Genomic DNA, 17518 nt, shown 5'->3' with positions numbered 1-17518 from the left:
GAATTTTACCATTTTGGAAAATTAGGAGTTTGCTTGAACCATTATACCATGCGGACTTCTTCATCCAAGACTCTCATTGAGGTCGAATTGATGCTGGATCGAAACCCTACACAACTAAAGCTACTAGATTAAGTAAGCAAGAGGGGGTCCCCATTCTCAATGGGGTGATGTGTGAAGAAGTCACAATACATTGTTATAGCAACATTGTCAAGGTGGAAAAATAGGTTTATGAGAAGTGGGTTGGTGCTCACAAATTCTGAAGTGGGAGTTGGTGCTTCTAGTGGGTTGGTGATCACAAAATTCAGATTTGGGAGTTGGTGCTTCCACTGGGTTGTGGCTCACAAAAGAAGATTTGGGAGTTGGTTGTTCCAGTGGGTTGGTGCTCACAAATGTAGGGGTTGGTGCCTACAAACATTGTTAAAAAAATGTTATATAAAAGCAATAATTTGTCGTGGTTTTCTCCGTAAGGGTTTCCACGTATATGTCTTGCGTTCTACTTGTGTTCATATTATTTAGATCACATATAAATGTTGGTATGCAATGAATATGTTAATGAGATAAGTTATATACCTATGATTGAAGTTGAAAAAGTTTAAATTGGTAATAATTGTTGTTATACTGATTCACACCCCCCCCCCCTTCTCAATATAACCGTGTGCTCTTCAGAATACATTTGATAACATTTATAATTTTAAATTTATATATCTTCCAATGTTTTTCCTCCAACTAAAAAATTTAAATTCATTTTAATACTCATGTGATTGATGTATACTTGTGTATAGGGTCAAAGTAGCTTCTATTTGATAAGTTTATTATGTCTCTAAAGTTTATTTATTAAATGGTGCATGCAACAAGTTTTGAATACTTATAAATCTCTATATTTCATGTTTTTTTTCAATTTGTCAAGTCTAGGCACCGAGTCCAAGTGCAATCCGAGTCAAAAATCAGCTTGCCGAGTCTGAGGCAAGTCCAAGTCTTGGAACACTAGTTTAAAGTGATAGCTAGTTTGATTGGTGAGGGGTCACTATTTGGAATCTAGAGGTCTATGGTTTAAAACTCTTAGATCATATTATTTAGCATCATAAAAATTACACTTAAAAGGTGGTGTGAAAACTTTGTAAAATTAATTATAGTTGGAAATAGATGGTTTTTACTATAAGGGTGTATAATTGGTTGAAGCTAACACTCTATGTTTTGCTTTTTATCATAACCACGCATTACATACATGCACCATATAATGTTTGTGCTCTCGGAGCTATCCATGGTACACCTAATGAGACTTTTAGAAATTCAGATATATTAGCTAAAGTGTAACATGGACAAAGAAGAGGCTAGCAAGCGCTGAAGGTTGGAGGAATTTTTCTATCTCAAGCTAGCTTCTTGCTCAAAGAAGGTGATCTAAATTTAAACCATTAGTTCTCCATTTGTGTCCCTTCTTAGAGCAAGGGGTATGGAAGTTCACATTTTGAAGATAGGTAGTGATTCAATGTAGATGAAGCTCAACATGTATGGTTGTATAATAAATCATAAGATTTGAGATTTTGGTGTTTTAGGAAGGTGGACTCTGGGAACTAAAGAATTCAACTTAAAAGGTACACCTTGACAAGGGTTACAAGGTAAGGTAGCTTGATGGAGTTCTACCTGATCCAAGAAATGTTTTCAAAGGGAAAATTCCATTTAAATTTGTGGTTATGTTTCGTTAGTACCTTTTGGTTGTATGTTTTGCTTTCTATACTATAAGTCTTAAAAGGAGGCGTTAGAATATAAGGCTTATCCTTCGTAAAAAAGCCACCTTAGTGACTAGCGGTGTTAGTGTTAAGTTTAATTAAATTCTGTGATCAAGAGGCTAGAACAGATGAAAGGTATAGTCTGGAATTTACTTCGAACTGCAGTAGTGTGAATGAAGGAAGCACAACACTTATTGATTTCAGTATTGTCATCCTCCCCGTTGGATGCATGTTATATATCTAAGTGAATGAGAGGGTACGTAGAGTAGAGATGTGTCTTCCCACGTGGGAAGACACATCTCTTCCTACATAAAATTATTTGCTTGACCGATCACGATTTATGATAAATCGTTTGATCTCAGCCCGATGACAAGAAGGGGTGTGACTGGTGGCAAACACCCTAATTCGATATTTATTTATAGTTTATTGTTAACGTATATACCACTATGTTAACATATAATTAATTCATGTATCGGAAATGGTACAACTGACATTACAAGAATTAACAGTTAGTAATAAGTGTTGGTATATTATCTAACGTAAGGTTGGTTGAGTAGTTGGTTGGGTTGACAAGTTGATTGCATGGATAATTGGAAGAGATGGCTTTATAAAGTCATATATTGAAATCTAATTTGATATCCTAAATTATCAATAAATATCATTTTATACATTTGGTGTTATTTGGTGTTGTGCAATCATGGGTTTTTTAAGCATTCTCTATGCTCTACCATTTTCAATACTTAGTCCGGTAATGTGTGCCTTAGAACATTATGGAATTTCAAAAAAAAGACAATGAATTTTTTCTCTAAACACCACTAACAAGCAAAGATATATACATAGCAAAAGTTAAATGCTTAAAATCGCTAGATAAATAGTTTTTGTCTAAATATCATTAAGAAGCAAAAAGATATATAGGTAAATATAAATTTAAAATTTAAAAGTCAAATGCTTGAAATCAGTGAGTTATAGACCTCTCCTAAAGTGTAATCTTATGACTCACCTCTATAATTTATTTTTCCAAGCATATATACAAGAATCCATTATTATGGCCCATTAGAACATTCATTTGTGCTTGTATGGATTTCAAGTACAAACTTTAAACTTTGCATGCTTTCTGAATCATGCGAGACTATTCTTTTCATATTTTCTAATATTTTGAAAAACACCCTTGAATTTAAAATAATAAAATCAAAACCATACCCAATTCAAGTAGGAGAAACAAACTAAGCACTTACTGGTTTACAATCTGTGAAAGCTTAGTTGCAAACTCATTTGGTCCAATGAAATCAAGAAGATAACAAGTGTGAAACTTTTTGCAAGCAAAATCTTCTGCCCTGAAAGTGAAAGCAACAAAATAATTCAAGAAATATTCAGGATTCAGAAAGTAAAAGTGCATTCAAATTTTCCTCTCTAATTTAAAATTTCTTAATAGACATAGTTAAATACAGATTCACTATAAATAATATCTGAATGATTTGTATTGTACTATACCTTGACTATATGAATAAGAACAAAATAAAATAGAATGATCATTGACATTATCATGGACCTTACAAAATAAAAGAAACAATTCACTAAGCTTTTGCGTGGTTTTATACTAGAAATGATGGTTTTTCATTACAGAAGAGCAAGGGAGCCCATAGGCCCAGAACTTCTCTGCATCTATCATAGGCCCTCAGAAATCATTCAAAAGGATTCGATAAGCAGGAAAATAATAGGTTTCATATAAGAGAGTGTGCATGATGCTTAGGTCAGGGCATGTTACTCATCAAAATCCATTGAGCAAGCCTACTGTCATATGGAGTAATCCTATTGTCCAAGTAGGGACATGCTACTTATCAAAATTGAATTAAGAAATCATATGATTGTAAAGAGCATCCAATTCTTGTGCCCATACTTAAGGTCTTAGATTTCAGCCATTTTTAATGATTCAGTCCTGACACCGTGCACAAGCTCCTGCTGTTAGATGATCAATGGCATAAATTTTGTGAGTGTGGGACATCTTCAATGCATTCAACAAGGATGTTCAAATTTTACCATGTATTTCCTAGAGAAAGGCATTTGGCTACTTGCTAATTTTTCATATTCCACAAGGCTCCATTCAGGGAACTTTCTTCAATGGGCTTGAAGCAAAAAAATTGTCAAGACACTTTGCTGTTGATCCTTTACTCAACATTGACAAAGATAAACAATTATTTTGTAATACATTTGAAAATCCAAAGACTCGTAGAGACTCATTCAGAGGGAAATGTTTTTCATCACAGCCAAACAACATTTAGCTTGAAGAGCTTTGATGAAAATGAATCTAGATGGGTACATTTTGAAGTTTCTAAGTATCCCTTTTGCCTTCTCAGCATTGCAGATAAAATAATGGAGATATTTGTTAAAGGAATCAAATAGAAAGTACCATATTTGTTTACCAATATTCAAAACATGGCAGCCAAACTCCAGATATGCACAAATGTGCTAGCTACCACCCAATTGTTGTGATGGGCCTCATCTACAACAACCCATAAATAAGTTAGATAAAAATCTTTTATCTTTCCTATTGCTTGGTATGGCAAAGCCAAAGGTTTGTTGGGAAATCCATTCGCACACAAAAACAATAAAGGGGGGCTGAGAATTAAAGACATTCACACTCAAGGGTTACCCCTTCGAGCAAAAGGTCCACGAGAGGTAAACAGAACTTGGAAAACCCTTTGACACAACTGTAATGTTTTTAAATACCACAAGACCACAAAAGATATAGAAAGACATGTATGTGTTTGGGAGTGTAACCCACTGCTCAACTCAAAAATAAATGTTGAGATATATGCAAATAAAAATAAATTTTTACATATTATCATATGTTATTTATTTGAGATATATGCAAATAAATTTTAACGTTTCTAAGTGATTCCCAAGCTTGAGGAAGGTTGAGATATAAGGCATTCCTTAGAAGATTTGAGTGTGTTTGTAATGCAATTGACTATGGGAGGAGAAAGGGAGATCAAAATACATTTGCCAAGAAAAATTCAATATTAGTCTAGATCTACTATGAAACCAAAGTTCATCGTTCCAAACGAAATCATTATCTAAAGTTGAAAAAAAACTAACAAGAAAGAAACCCTTTAAGCAATGGGGATAGAGGACTGCTCTAGGCCATGCCAAACCAATTCCATCCAGTTACTATCTTAACAGCACTTTGAAAGTTAAAGTAAGTTTAAAATGTAGATAAAATAAAATAGATCTTAAAAAAAAGTTACAATTTCTGTCCATGAGTATATCTAGTAAATAAAATAACTCTGAATAGCAAATTTTCTCTATTCACAATGAATCTCATTGCTCCACCTATTGAAACCTTCCTACTTTTGACCTTCCTCTACATCTCCCTTCAATGCAAAAGTCAATGGCAACATGGGGAACGTGCAATAATATTAAAAAAAATCTCTAAAGTAACTTTTGATTTTGTTTTTCACCAAATCCCCAAGAAATAATCTACCACCAAAAAAAGGCTATCTTAGATCAAAAGAACCTTCATTTAATAAATTAATAGGTTTCAGTTGTTTTCAAATTGAGACATGCAACAATCTCTTGCAATCCCTTCGCTAATAATTTTTCTATTCATTTTTTGCACAAGAGCAATAAAATGATATTAGATAATAACGCATAATTTCGATATATTTGGATCAATTTTTACAAGCATAATTAGTGCATAATTATATTTAGTGTAAATCTTTAAAAAAAAAATAGAGTCAAAAATGTAATTCTATTAAGAGGATTTCAAGCGCTACAAAATCGTTTGGCAATTGAAACCTTCCACTTTTGACCTTCCTCTATGTCTCCCTTCAATGAGAAAGTCAATGGCAACATGGGGAGCATGCAAACATAACTCAAGCTTTGTTACATGTCAAATACATTTTGGTGTCCCAAAGATTGCTTTGGGTGTCTTTGGAGGTCCTCCCCGGTAACCCTCATATTCACTAAAGATTTTGCATCCACTTCCTTCACAACCAGCCACATTTGAAGCATCCATAATCTCATTGTAGGATTTGTAAACTCCTTGCATATGTATTTTCTAAAATTCCTTGAACCTATAGTCACATTCACCAGCACAATATCATTTGTTGGGCCTTCAACATCACATAAAATAATCAATTTCTTTCCTTTTCTTTGATCTCTCATCAACCCCATTGGCATACCTCCACTAATCATGCAAATAGAAGACAACAATCTAGAGGAGCCAAACTAATAATGAGAACGTACCAAATGCTATCATAATATAGTCTGATCCTAACACCTCATCATTAAAATATGAGCCCTTGTTCCCCACTCTTGGAGTGATTAACATCACACAAGTGGAGCCCTTATACATCACACAAGTGGAGCCCTTATATGCTCAATTAATGTCACATACATTATATATTTGGATAAATGAATTATAATTCAATTGTTGACAAAAAAAATGTTTGTTCAATATAAACTAAAAAAATTGGAAGCGGAATTTAAATTTATTGCTATGTTATTTGTCAAAGGAAAATGATTTAAAATAACATTGGGTACTGAGAAAACGTTTTACATGTTGCTAGATGCTGCTAACATAGATATCTTAAGTAGATTTATCTAAAAGATGCCAAGAGATATCAGTCTCAAGGCGCCTATCTATCATAAATAACAATAGGTGTCGATCAATATCTATCAGCATCTTTTAAATAGATGTCTTTAAGATATCTATGCTAGTATGTAATGTCCCCTTTCCCAAATGACCTAGTTTTTGCCCTACACTCCCAAATCCCATTCAAATAAGAATGTAAGACGGTTAGAGGTATAGATTTACAAGTTAGATCCACATTGAGACCCCTCAATCATATTAGCAATTAGATATAAGATCAATCTTTCCTACTAGGGTTAGATACATTATCTTAATTATCACTGTAGTTTACAACTTTATATAATGTACATGTGGATTCCCTTTAGGTTCTACCCAAACAACCCATCATCATTATGCAGCACCACTTGGGAGATCATACAAGGCATCCCGAGCCAATCCATCCAGCCCAAGAGCACGGAATGACAACCGTCATTCGGTCTCCCAGCCCCACTTGGGGTGTCTCTACCAAAACGGCTTCCTAGCTACTTGCATTCCTCATATGCACCATCTTCCCTCCAAAATGGGACAGCAGATTGACTGAAGCTTTAAATGTATCCTCATCATCATTAATTATGCATATATATGATAGAAAAATATAAATATATATATATTAACAATAATATGTTAATTACATCCATTTCTATATGAACGACAAAATAGCAAATAAGTAAGATCATGGTCCATGCATTATGCATTAGACCCAAACACTCATATAATGCACAGGGACTTGTTGATGTGTATTTTGTACACTATCAAACACAGAATAAAATACTCAAATGGTACCTTATCCTCTCTTGAATAAAGCCTCTGAATGCTGAAGATATCGCGAAAAGGATCAATCAGGGTGACTTCAAGGTTCTTCGTTGTAGGATCTCTACGTGTGGATAAGCACCAGTGGTCGTTGTAAATGTTGTTTCTTCAAGGGGTCTTACGAACTTTCTGAGAAAGCTGGTCCATGTTGCTCTCATTTGACTGCAGGAACAGGATTTTCCTAATACTAACAAATTCTCAAAAAAGATCAAAAGATAGGGGTTTCAAGAGATGAATTCTAATCTAATCCTAAGAATGACTCTATGTAGGCTAGACTTGGTAAGATTCTACCAATTTCAGTATTGCCAAGGAATTACAACTCTACTGGAATTGATGCGATCTTCTAAGGTGATTAGTGATTTTCAAATCGTCAAGAATTATAGATACTATCATAAAGATACATATCAATATTTCAATAATGATTGAATGTTCAAGCAATCTCAATATCTCCAGTTGACCACACAAGGCGTCCTTACAATCAGTAAGAAGCTAGTGGTTTGGATATGAATCTCACCAAAAATCAAGCACAACACTTAGTCCTTCAAACTTAAATACTACTTCGACTAAGAATGATTCAAGAAGATAAACAACCATGAAGATAGCCAAAAGTACTGCAATAAAACACCATAACTTCAATATTTTATTGATCTCAAAGCCAAATGGACAACAATTGTTCAAAATTCTTTCTTCACTACTCAATCTTGCTACACAATAACTTTCTCTCTAAGCTCTTCTAATCTCTCTCTCTAATATCTAATCATCTAATCTTCTTCTAATGACAAAATGAAAAAGAGTGAGGGTATATACAGCATCCTCAATTACAATGAACGGCCCAGATCGAAAGAAGATCAATGGCTGAGATTTTGACACCTAAACCCTAATTAGGGTTTGTTACAAAAAGTTCCCCTTTTAGATGAACATTATTAAATGCATAGCCAAATATTTAATTGGCATAAAAGTCGAGGAAACATAGACCAATGATAATTAAGATGCCACATCATCCTATAACAACCTTTCTTCTAGAACCTTGTTCCCTTTCCTATGCTCTTTCTTAGCATATCTAACGAATCTGGACACAATTCCTTCAATCTCAGCAGTGGGAATCTCAGGAAGATTCTTCATTCGTTCCTCCAAGTGAATGACCTGATCAAAAGCAGTGAGAAGAGTTGTTTCCCATCCAGGTTCGAGTTCTTTGATCTTCTCAATCAGGAGCATGGTAGTGAACATCAGGGCCCGTTGCTGATTTGTGATGACATTCTCCTCCTTGCAAAAGATGACCTTGACTATATCCTCCAACTCCTGGATGTCCACATCTGTCTCAATCTCGATCCGTCGGCCAAGGATGGTACACAATACTTCAAACACCTTATCTTGAATTGGATGGATGATACCTTCAACTTGACTGCATTTGGTGCTGATGTCTTCAAAAAGAACCTCTTTCATCTGAAGTAGAGCTGACCACTGTAGTAAGTTATGAGTTCCTCCATCCATTATCTTTTCTTGTGCGTCTTATTACTTGCAAGACAGGAATGATAGCATCTCTAGTGTGAGCAAAAGCGGCTACAGTTATCATTAGATTATGAATAATCTCAAGGACCTGGATAGCTCGATGAATTGTCTTCATCATTCTTGTTGCAAATTCAATAGCTACCATGTGGGATTTATCAATCCAAGAGCTCATAAGCTGAACCAAGCTTTTGACCCTTTCTGCTTCGCCAACCGATTCAAGAGGAAGTGCTTGTAAAGGAGATATCGCTGGATCCTGACATCTCAAGGGCTGATTGAGATGACTAAAATAGCCTCTCCAAGCACTGACCTCTCTTTCAAGCTTCCTATTCTTCTCCATTTCTTCCTTAAGTTTGTCTTTAAGTGCTTCAAATGAATCGGTTGCTTCTTCCATTACTTGCTCAGTAGTGAGTGGACCAAGCTCAAAGGTTTCTAAGTCATACTCATCTACAAGAATCTCACCTTCATACTTGTCCACCACTGGTGTAGCTATTTGCAATTTCCTGGATCCTGTCTCATCCCTTATCACCCTGGACATCTTTGTGGCCTTCTTTTCTATTACCTCCTGAGAATTTCCTATAAGGCTTTCTAAATCAATTACATCTTCTTTCTCTTCAACCACAATTACCCTTGTCAGTCTCTCTTTTAACTAGTCCGGGATGGCGGATCTTGTTTCTCTAACTTGTATTTCTTTAGGCAATGGTTCATCTTCTCGGAGAGGAGATGTCACTTCATCATCATTCTTCTCTTCATGCAGCTCATTAGCATCAACTTGGGGAGATTGACTTGATGAATGTTGCGGCGTCTGTCCCTTCTCTGGCTTATCATTTTGCACCATGGATTCCATAGATTCATCAACTTCAGGTACCAACTTCTCTTGACCTTCCCCTTGGCTTGCCTTCTTTTCATGTCGAGAAGATGTGCTTGATGGGTGATCTCGACTGGCCTCTTGTTTCTTCTTGGAAGATTCCCTTTTCTCAAGTCTTTCTTTCCTCTTTGCACCTCTAGGATGAGAAGTGTTCTCACTCACACTTGCTTCTCCTTCTTCTGGTCTTGCCTCCAAAGTAAAAGTCATCGATACGTTCTGCTCTCTCAACTTCTGATGTTGTACATCCACCCATCTGCGAGTACATGATAAAATAGGGGCCATCAAAGCTCTCAAGTCCAAAACCTCGGGCTCATCCCAATCTATCTTCACTCTTTTATCTTCTTTGTCATAGGAAAACTGGAGGTATCTGCCATTATCTTGGGCTTGATCAGCTACTCTATAAACTTTGCATTTCCTGATGAAATCTAAAGGTAGTCTGGAATGCATCTTTCTTTTAACTTCTAAATCACTTGAGAGATTCATCCAAAAGTCCTCCACCTGAAACTCATGTCTGTACTTCTTACCAACTGTCTTCTCCATATAACCATGAGGATCAAAATTCTCCCACGAGGCAAAGAATGTGAATGAATACCAGGATAATTCCTTCTCTGCATCTTCCGAGGCTTGAGTGTTAGGACATACCTCAACTGAATTCCCCAATATGATGGGCACGGGAACTCCATTTCCATGCTTGTGTCTGAATGCCTTCGCATAAGCTGCCAACTGTCTGGTCACTTCAAGTAGCACTATCCTGTCTGTCGGATATCTCGACAACATGTAGGGAGGTGAAGGACACCCATGAACTCTGATATATGTAAACTTTTGAAACTGGATGAACCATGCACCATACTTCTTCACAAGTTCTTGTGCATCCAGAGATAGTCGATTATGAATTCCACCTTGCAATATCCTAGTGATGTTCATCGTAAAGGTATCATTGACTAACTTGTAGTCACCTCTGGGCGGATGATGCAGATGAACATAAGAGTCACAAACTCTCACTTCTCCAGGTCCTCTTCCGATCACTCCTCTGTGAGGTAGTCCTGCATACTCAAAACTCCTGATCAAGGCATATATGACATATGAGCTCATGTGGAACGACTTGGTAGGCCTTAGTCTTCTCAACTGCACATCCAGACTATTGCTAATAATTCTGGCCCAATGAAGCATTCCTTTTCCTTGGACTATCACTTGAATGAAGAAGAACATCCACTTTTCGAAGTAGAAGGCTTAAGGAGCCCCTATAACTCGATTGAGCAAAGTTATCAAATCTCTGTACTCCTCCTGGAAGTCGATCCTATGCAGGGTGTTGGGAAACTTGTTCAGGCGAGGCCGACTTTTGAGCAACCAATTCTTGTTGATGAGGTTCAGACAGGTGTCGGGATCATCTTCATACATTGACTTGGCTCCTTCTAAGCTTTTGTAAATCATATCTTTATGCTCTGGAAGATGAAGAGCTTCACTTATAGCCTCCTCTGAAAGGTAAGCTAAGGTGTTCCCTTCCTTGGATACGATCGACCTTGATTGTGAGTCATAATGGCAGGCACACTCGATCATCAGCTCATGACACTTGACTGCTAGAGGGAAACCTGCCACCTTGATGATGCCACTTTCAATTATCTTCTTCGCAACAGGTGATGGCTTGCCAATGTAGGGGACCTCTCGAAACTTCTTCACATTGAAGTTTCCCAAGTTGGTATCTCCGATATTAATCCATTTGGACACGATCCTGGTCTCCAATTCGTCATTCTTCTGATCTTCTTTGATGAGAGCCGGGCGACTAGTAGATGCTCCTGCCTTTGGAGTCGCCATCTCGACACCTACACAACATTTCACAATTAGTATTATATCTTGAAGTGTAGAAATTAGGACTCAAAAGGAAGATTTAAGATTTTAATTAGGAAACTTCATGATAAATCTAGAGTTATCATTTCCTAATTAACCATGCAATACTTAGACTTTTCTAAAAAAATGTCTAAAAATCAAATCTTGAACAAGGATGTTAAGATGATTTCGCCATACCTCCTCTTGAGTATTAAACTCTAAGAAATGATGTAAAAATAGATTTCCCTAGGCAAAATGTAGATCAAAGCCTTCTCTTGGATGAATTGCGCCTCCTCTAGCTTGGAAAAGAATAAACTCTACTTCCTTTTAGCCTTCAACACTTGAAAGGAATTCGCTCCAAACCAGCTCTATTTCGCACCTCCAATTAGCTCTACAATTTCGCGCTTAAAAGGATGATTGAATGAATTGAAATGTGAAACAAAACTCCTCCAATATATAGAGCGCTTACCCCTTGCTTCCTCTAGGCCGACTTGGCAAAAAGGAGGTAAAAAAAATATATAAAATTTCAAAAAAAAGGGGGCCGACTTGGCTAATAAAAGCAAAATAAGGCCTTGAGCGCTTTATTTTTAATTTTAATTTAATAAAAAATTAATTTTAAATGCCTCCAAAGTAAAATTTTGATTTTCTCAAAGGCTTAAAATTAATTTATTAAATGCCAAAATGCTTTTAAGTTAATGCTAATTTAATTTTAATTTTCCAAATGCCTCAAAATTAGCAATTTTGGTAATCTAATGCAAATTGGGGAATATTGATTTTTAAAACAAGGCTTGATGAAACTCCATGATGATTTCACCCTGGACCCTCTCTGAGGGTCAGGAGCGATTTTCTAATTTTAGCCTTGAATACTTCGCATCTTGACTTGAAAATCTCCTGGAGGGTAAATTGATATCCAGTTAAGGCGTTGCACTTCGAATTTTGACATTTTTCATGAGGAAAATAGGTGGAAATGTGGATTTCGCCCTGGACCCTCAACAAGGGTCAGGAGTGATTTTTCATTTTCTAGCTGGAATCCACCTCAGCTTGATTGTTGAACCCTCTAGGCCACTCCCAAAATCCATTTCCTTGCACTATAGAGTTAATTCATCAATAATTTTGAAGGAAATGATGTCTTTAGAGGAGATTTTGCCCTAGACCCTCTCTGAGGGTCAGGAGCGATTTTCCATTTTTTGCTCAAAATTAGCATTTTTCAACGTCCAAAATCTCTTCAAGACATTTCAAATAGGCTTTCTCATTGACTTCCAGACTTTGCTCTATCCAATTTGGGAGAAAAAGTGCAAGTTTGATGTTTTTCGCCCTGGACCCTTAGCAAGGGTCAAGAGCGATTTTTTCAATTTTGACTAAAAATCTTCACTTCCTCATCAAAACACTTTCTCACCAAGCTAGGTTATGTTTTAGGCCTCCAAAATAAGCAAGAAAATCTCCTTCCAAATTTTTCGCCCTAGACCCTCAGAAAGGGTCAGGAGCGATTTTTGCAAATTGGGCTTAATCCATCATCATTTTTTCTTGAATCTTTGTTCATCACTAGGTAATGACCTTGCTTTAACCACTCCATCCAAATTTGCTTCGTTGTTGTCACGTAAAATGAGAGTTTTCAACATTTTCGCCCTGGACCCTCTCTGAGGGTCAGGAGCGATTTTTCATTTTTAGCCCAAGATCATCAAGTTTCAAAGGCAAATCATCATTCATCATGCTGTTGGAGGTCTTTTCTTCTTAGCCTATCTTTGCCTTAGCACAATTTTGAAGAAAACATGCAGTTTTTGTGATTTTCGCCCTGGATCCTCTACAAGGGTCAGGAGCGACTTTTTGGTTTTAGGCATATTTCTTCATGCTTTGGACCTCAAATTGCCTCTAAGGCATAAAACATCACATCCTCTTCTTATCCAAGCAAGATTTTGTCTTAATTCTTCAAATAAAGGAGAGAATCCTGGAAATTCGCTCTGGACCCTCAGCAAGGGTCAGGAGCGATTTTTGCAATTGCCTTCAAAATCCTGACTCTCCACAATCCTTCTTCACTTCAAGGCAATTTAAACATCATTTCAAGCTCATGTCTAGGCTTAGATTTGTCCAAACTCGGAGGAAAAGGTTGAATATTAAGTTTTTCGCCCTAGGCCTAGGCCCTCTTTGAGGGTCAGGAGCGATTTTCCAATTTTGGCTTGATTGCCTCTTTTGTTGATCATCCAAATTATATTCAACGGGTAAAACATGCTTTCCTTCATCCATTCCAATCATAAAAACATTTTAACTTTGCAAGAAAAATGTGCTTTTGAAAAATTCGCTCTGGGCCTTCAGAGAAGGTCAGGAGCGATTTTTGCAGTTGTGACCAAAATCCTTCACTTTTCATCTTAAAATCACATTGCTAAGGAAGACGTCATCTTGCTTCATGCTATGAATAGGCTTTCATGTCCAAGAAAAGTCAAAAAATATGTTTGCAAAGAATTTCGCTCTGGACCCTCTCTGAGGGTCAGGAGCGATTTTAACTTTCCTGGGCAATACTCCTTCATCTCATCAAGTCTGGATACTTTAACATGCTCACTTCATCCTCCACCATGCCTTTGACATCTCAAATCGACCAAATAAGGCTAGCAATGACCTCTATAAGATTTTTCGCCTTGGACCCTCAGTAAGGGTCAGGAGCGATTTTAATGATTTCAACAAGATCCTTCATCATTTCAAGTCAAAACTCTTTTAGGTGGGTGGAGAAAGTCATTCATTTCCCATTCATGCTGCTCAAAGCTTGGTCTCTTTTGAATGCAAAATGAGGGAAATCAAAATTTCGCCCTGGACCCTCAGCAAGGGTCAGGAGCGATTTTCCCTTTAGCCTCCAAAATTCATCACCTTTCTTGTCTTCAAAACTTCAATCGCCTTAAGTGACGTCCAATCATCCTTCCGGGAGACCCAGCACAAAACAATTTAGAAAAGTCAGTGACAAATATGCCTAAACAACATTTTCGCCCTGGACCCTCAGCAAGGGTCAGGAGCGATTTTACCCTTTTAGGCTAAACTGCTTCAAATTTAAGTCTCAAACCACTTCACTTAGGCAAAGTTAGGTCACTTTCAAGGCCAGGAACTAGTTAGCAAGTCCATCAAAAACAAGAAATTGTGCCTAGGATAGAGTTCGCCCTGGACCCTCAACAAGGGTCAGGAGCGATTTTTTTGTTTCAGGCATCATCTTACTTTCCAAACATTGATCAAAACTTACCCAGGCAAGAACACACAATCTCTACTTCAAAAATGCTAACACTTAGTCAAAATTGGACTTTACCCTAAAAACCCTTCGTTCAATCAGGACCTAACCTGAGACCTACTTGACTCCCCTAAAAGGCTTACCCCATTTCAACAATCTCAATTCTTCAGGAAGACACTTAACATTTTTCAAAATTTGACTAGACTTAGCTTGAATGATACCAAAAAAGAACCCCCTAAGGTTTAGCCCTAGCCCAGACAGACAACTCACTCACTCAAAACCCTAAAACAAAGAGAAGAACAAGCAGAGAGAAAACAAAAACAAAAGCAAAAAGAGGGGGTCCCCATTCTAATGGGGCGATGTGTGAAATGGTCACAACATCTGGTGACAGCACTGAGAATGTTCGCGAACATTTGGAAATCAATCCATCTTAAAGAAAAACTCAGATAATCTCCCTCAATAAAACAAGGAATTAAACAGCACTTACAAAAAGAGATTTTCATATTGAGACAAAGTATTAAGTCCACAGTTACCCATGTGTGTGCAAAAGAGTTAATTCCCCTCGACAAGACAGTCATGATCTCTAGGTTCCACTGTGACAAGCTACGTGGTTTATCTGAACTCCAAAAGCATCCTGGATAGAGCCTCGTTGCCAGTCAGACGTCCATAGTCCTGACGAGGTTATCGCCGCAAGCTCACGAACATTGCTCCACTGCCAGCCAGGCGTTTATAGCCCCAATGGAGTTACTCGCATATTCCCCTTAGCCAATTTTGATATTTCCTTTTCGGCTCATTTTCTTTTTTTTGATTTTTTTCATTTTCATTTTCTCGTTTTTCCTTTTGATATTGCTTTTTCGTTCCGTCAATTCTTTTGGCTTGTGAGCAGTGAAGCTCACTAGGGTTTGAGGATTACGGTGGCGCTGAAGCCAGATTTTAGATTTTTCACCGATCACAGCTTTGCCTGAAAATCACAATGACTCGGAGATTATAAGTGTGAAAAGATATAATAACTGGAGGACAATAATATCTGAGTTCAATAAGCTAATCTTACTTCATTGCAAATACGGCCTGACTCAAAATCTTATCAAGAGAAAACTTCTTCGAATCTCCAAAAGACTTCAAAATCGCCCAAATGAAACAAATAATCTAGCGAGAGGTCAGAGTGCTTCATCACAAAATCGCCCAATTTCAAACGGATACCCCCTCAGGACAAACCAACCAACCTAAACTAAGACACCACCTAAACTAAGACCCAAAAACAAAGCGAAGGACAAACCAAAACAAAACAAACCCGACAAACAAAAACAAAAGCAAACTAGACTAACTATGTACAAAGGAAGGCCTCCTGAATTCTAGGACTGGAAGTAATGTCTTGAGATACCTCCCATTGACAGGCAATGGGAAGTCTTCTCCAGTTAAAGTTTTCAGTCTGAACGCATTTTCTCCTAAAATCTCAGAGATTTGATAAGGGCCTTTCCAAAGCTTATCAAAATTGTCATGTTCCCCCTTTTTCTCGTGTGCTTTATCCCAGTATAAAACAAGATCTGAGATCCAGAAGGCCTTGACTCTGGCCTGTCGATCGAACCATCTTTTCACAACTCCCTGATGCTTTGCAAAATTCTCCAGTGCTTGATCTCTCTTCTCCTCAAGATTCAATAACTGTGTTAATCGGGCTTGGACAACATCGGTGTCCTCCATGTATTCTTGGATAAATCTCAAGGTCGGGATCCTAAGTTGCATGGGGAATACCGGGTCTTGGCCATTATTACTCACAATCAAGGTCGATCGTATCCAAGGAAGGGAACACCTTAGCTTATCTTTCAGAGGAGGCTATAAGTGAAGCACTTCATCTTCCAGAGCATAAAGATATGATTTACAAAAGCTTAGAAGGAGCCAAGTCAATGTATGAAGATAATCCCTACACCTGTCTAAACCTCATCAACAAGAATTGGTTGCTCAAAAATCGGCCTCGCCTGAACAAGATTCCCAACACCCCTCATAGGATCGACTTCCAGGAGGAGTACAAAGATTTGATAACTTTGCTCAATCGAGTTACAAGGGCCCCTCAAGCCTTCCACTTCGAAAAGTGGATGTTCTTCTTCATTCAAGTGATAGTCCAAGGAAAAGGAATGCTTCATTGGGCCAGAATTATTAGCAATAGTTTGCATGTGCAGTTGAGAAGACTAAGGCCTACCAAGTCGTTCCACATGAGCTCATATGTCATATATGCCTTGATCAAGAGTTTTGAGTATGCAGGACTACCTCACAGAGGAGTGATCGGAAGAGGACCTGGAGAAGTGAGAGTTTGTGACTCTTATGTTCATCTGCATCATCCGCCCAGAGGTGACTACAAGTTAGTCAATGATACCTTCACGATGAACATCACTAGGATATTGCAAGGTGGAATTCATAATCGACTATCTCTGGATGCACAAGAACTTGTGAAGAAGTATGGTGCATGGTTCATCCAGTTTCAAAAGTTTACATATATCAGAGTTCATGGGTGTCCTTCCCCTCCCTACATGTTGTCGAGATATCCGACAGACAGGATAGTGCTACTTGAAGTGACCAGACAGTTGGCAGCTTATGCGAAGGCATCCAGACACAAGCATGGAAATGGAGTTCCCGTGCCCATCATATTGCGGAATTCAGTTGAGGTATGTCCTAACACTCAAGCCTCAAAAGATGCAAAGAAGGAATTATCCTTGTATTCATTCACATTCTTTGCCTCGTGGGAGAATTTTGATCCTCATGGTTATATGGAGAAGACAGTTGGTAAGAAGTACAGACATGAGTTTCAGGTGGAGGACTTTTGGATGAATCTCTCAAGTGATTTAGAAGTTAAAAGAAAGATGCATTCCAGACTACCTTTAGATTTCATCAGGAAATGCAAAGTTTATAGAGTAGCTGATCAAGCCCAAGATAATGGCAGATACCTCCAGTCGTCC

At 37.6% G+C, this 17518-nt stretch overlaps 1 protein-coding gene across 2 annotated transcripts in view; it reads right to left on the bottom strand.

Moving 5' to 3' along the window:
• Positions 1–17518, bottom strand: part of LOC131064217 (uncharacterized) — a 105258-nt gene that overhangs the window by 73100 nt on the left and 14640 nt on the right. For both annotated transcript variants that reach the window (XM_057998298.2, XM_057998299.2), the window contains exon 2: positions 2963–3061. In XM_057998298.2, the coding sequence (XP_057854281.2) occupies positions 2963–3061 (99 nt within the window). The remainder of the gene's footprint in view (positions 1–2962; positions 3062–17518) is intronic.

The sequence above is a fragment of the Cryptomeria japonica genome, chromosome 6 (assembly GCF_030272615.1).
Source record: "Cryptomeria japonica chromosome 6, Sugi_1.0, whole genome shotgun sequence".
NCBI lineage: Eukaryota > Viridiplantae > Streptophyta > Pinopsida > Cupressales > Cupressaceae > Cryptomeria > Cryptomeria japonica.
The sequence above is the reverse complement of the archived record's forward strand: the minus strand, read 5'-3'. Positions and strand labels throughout refer to the sequence as shown.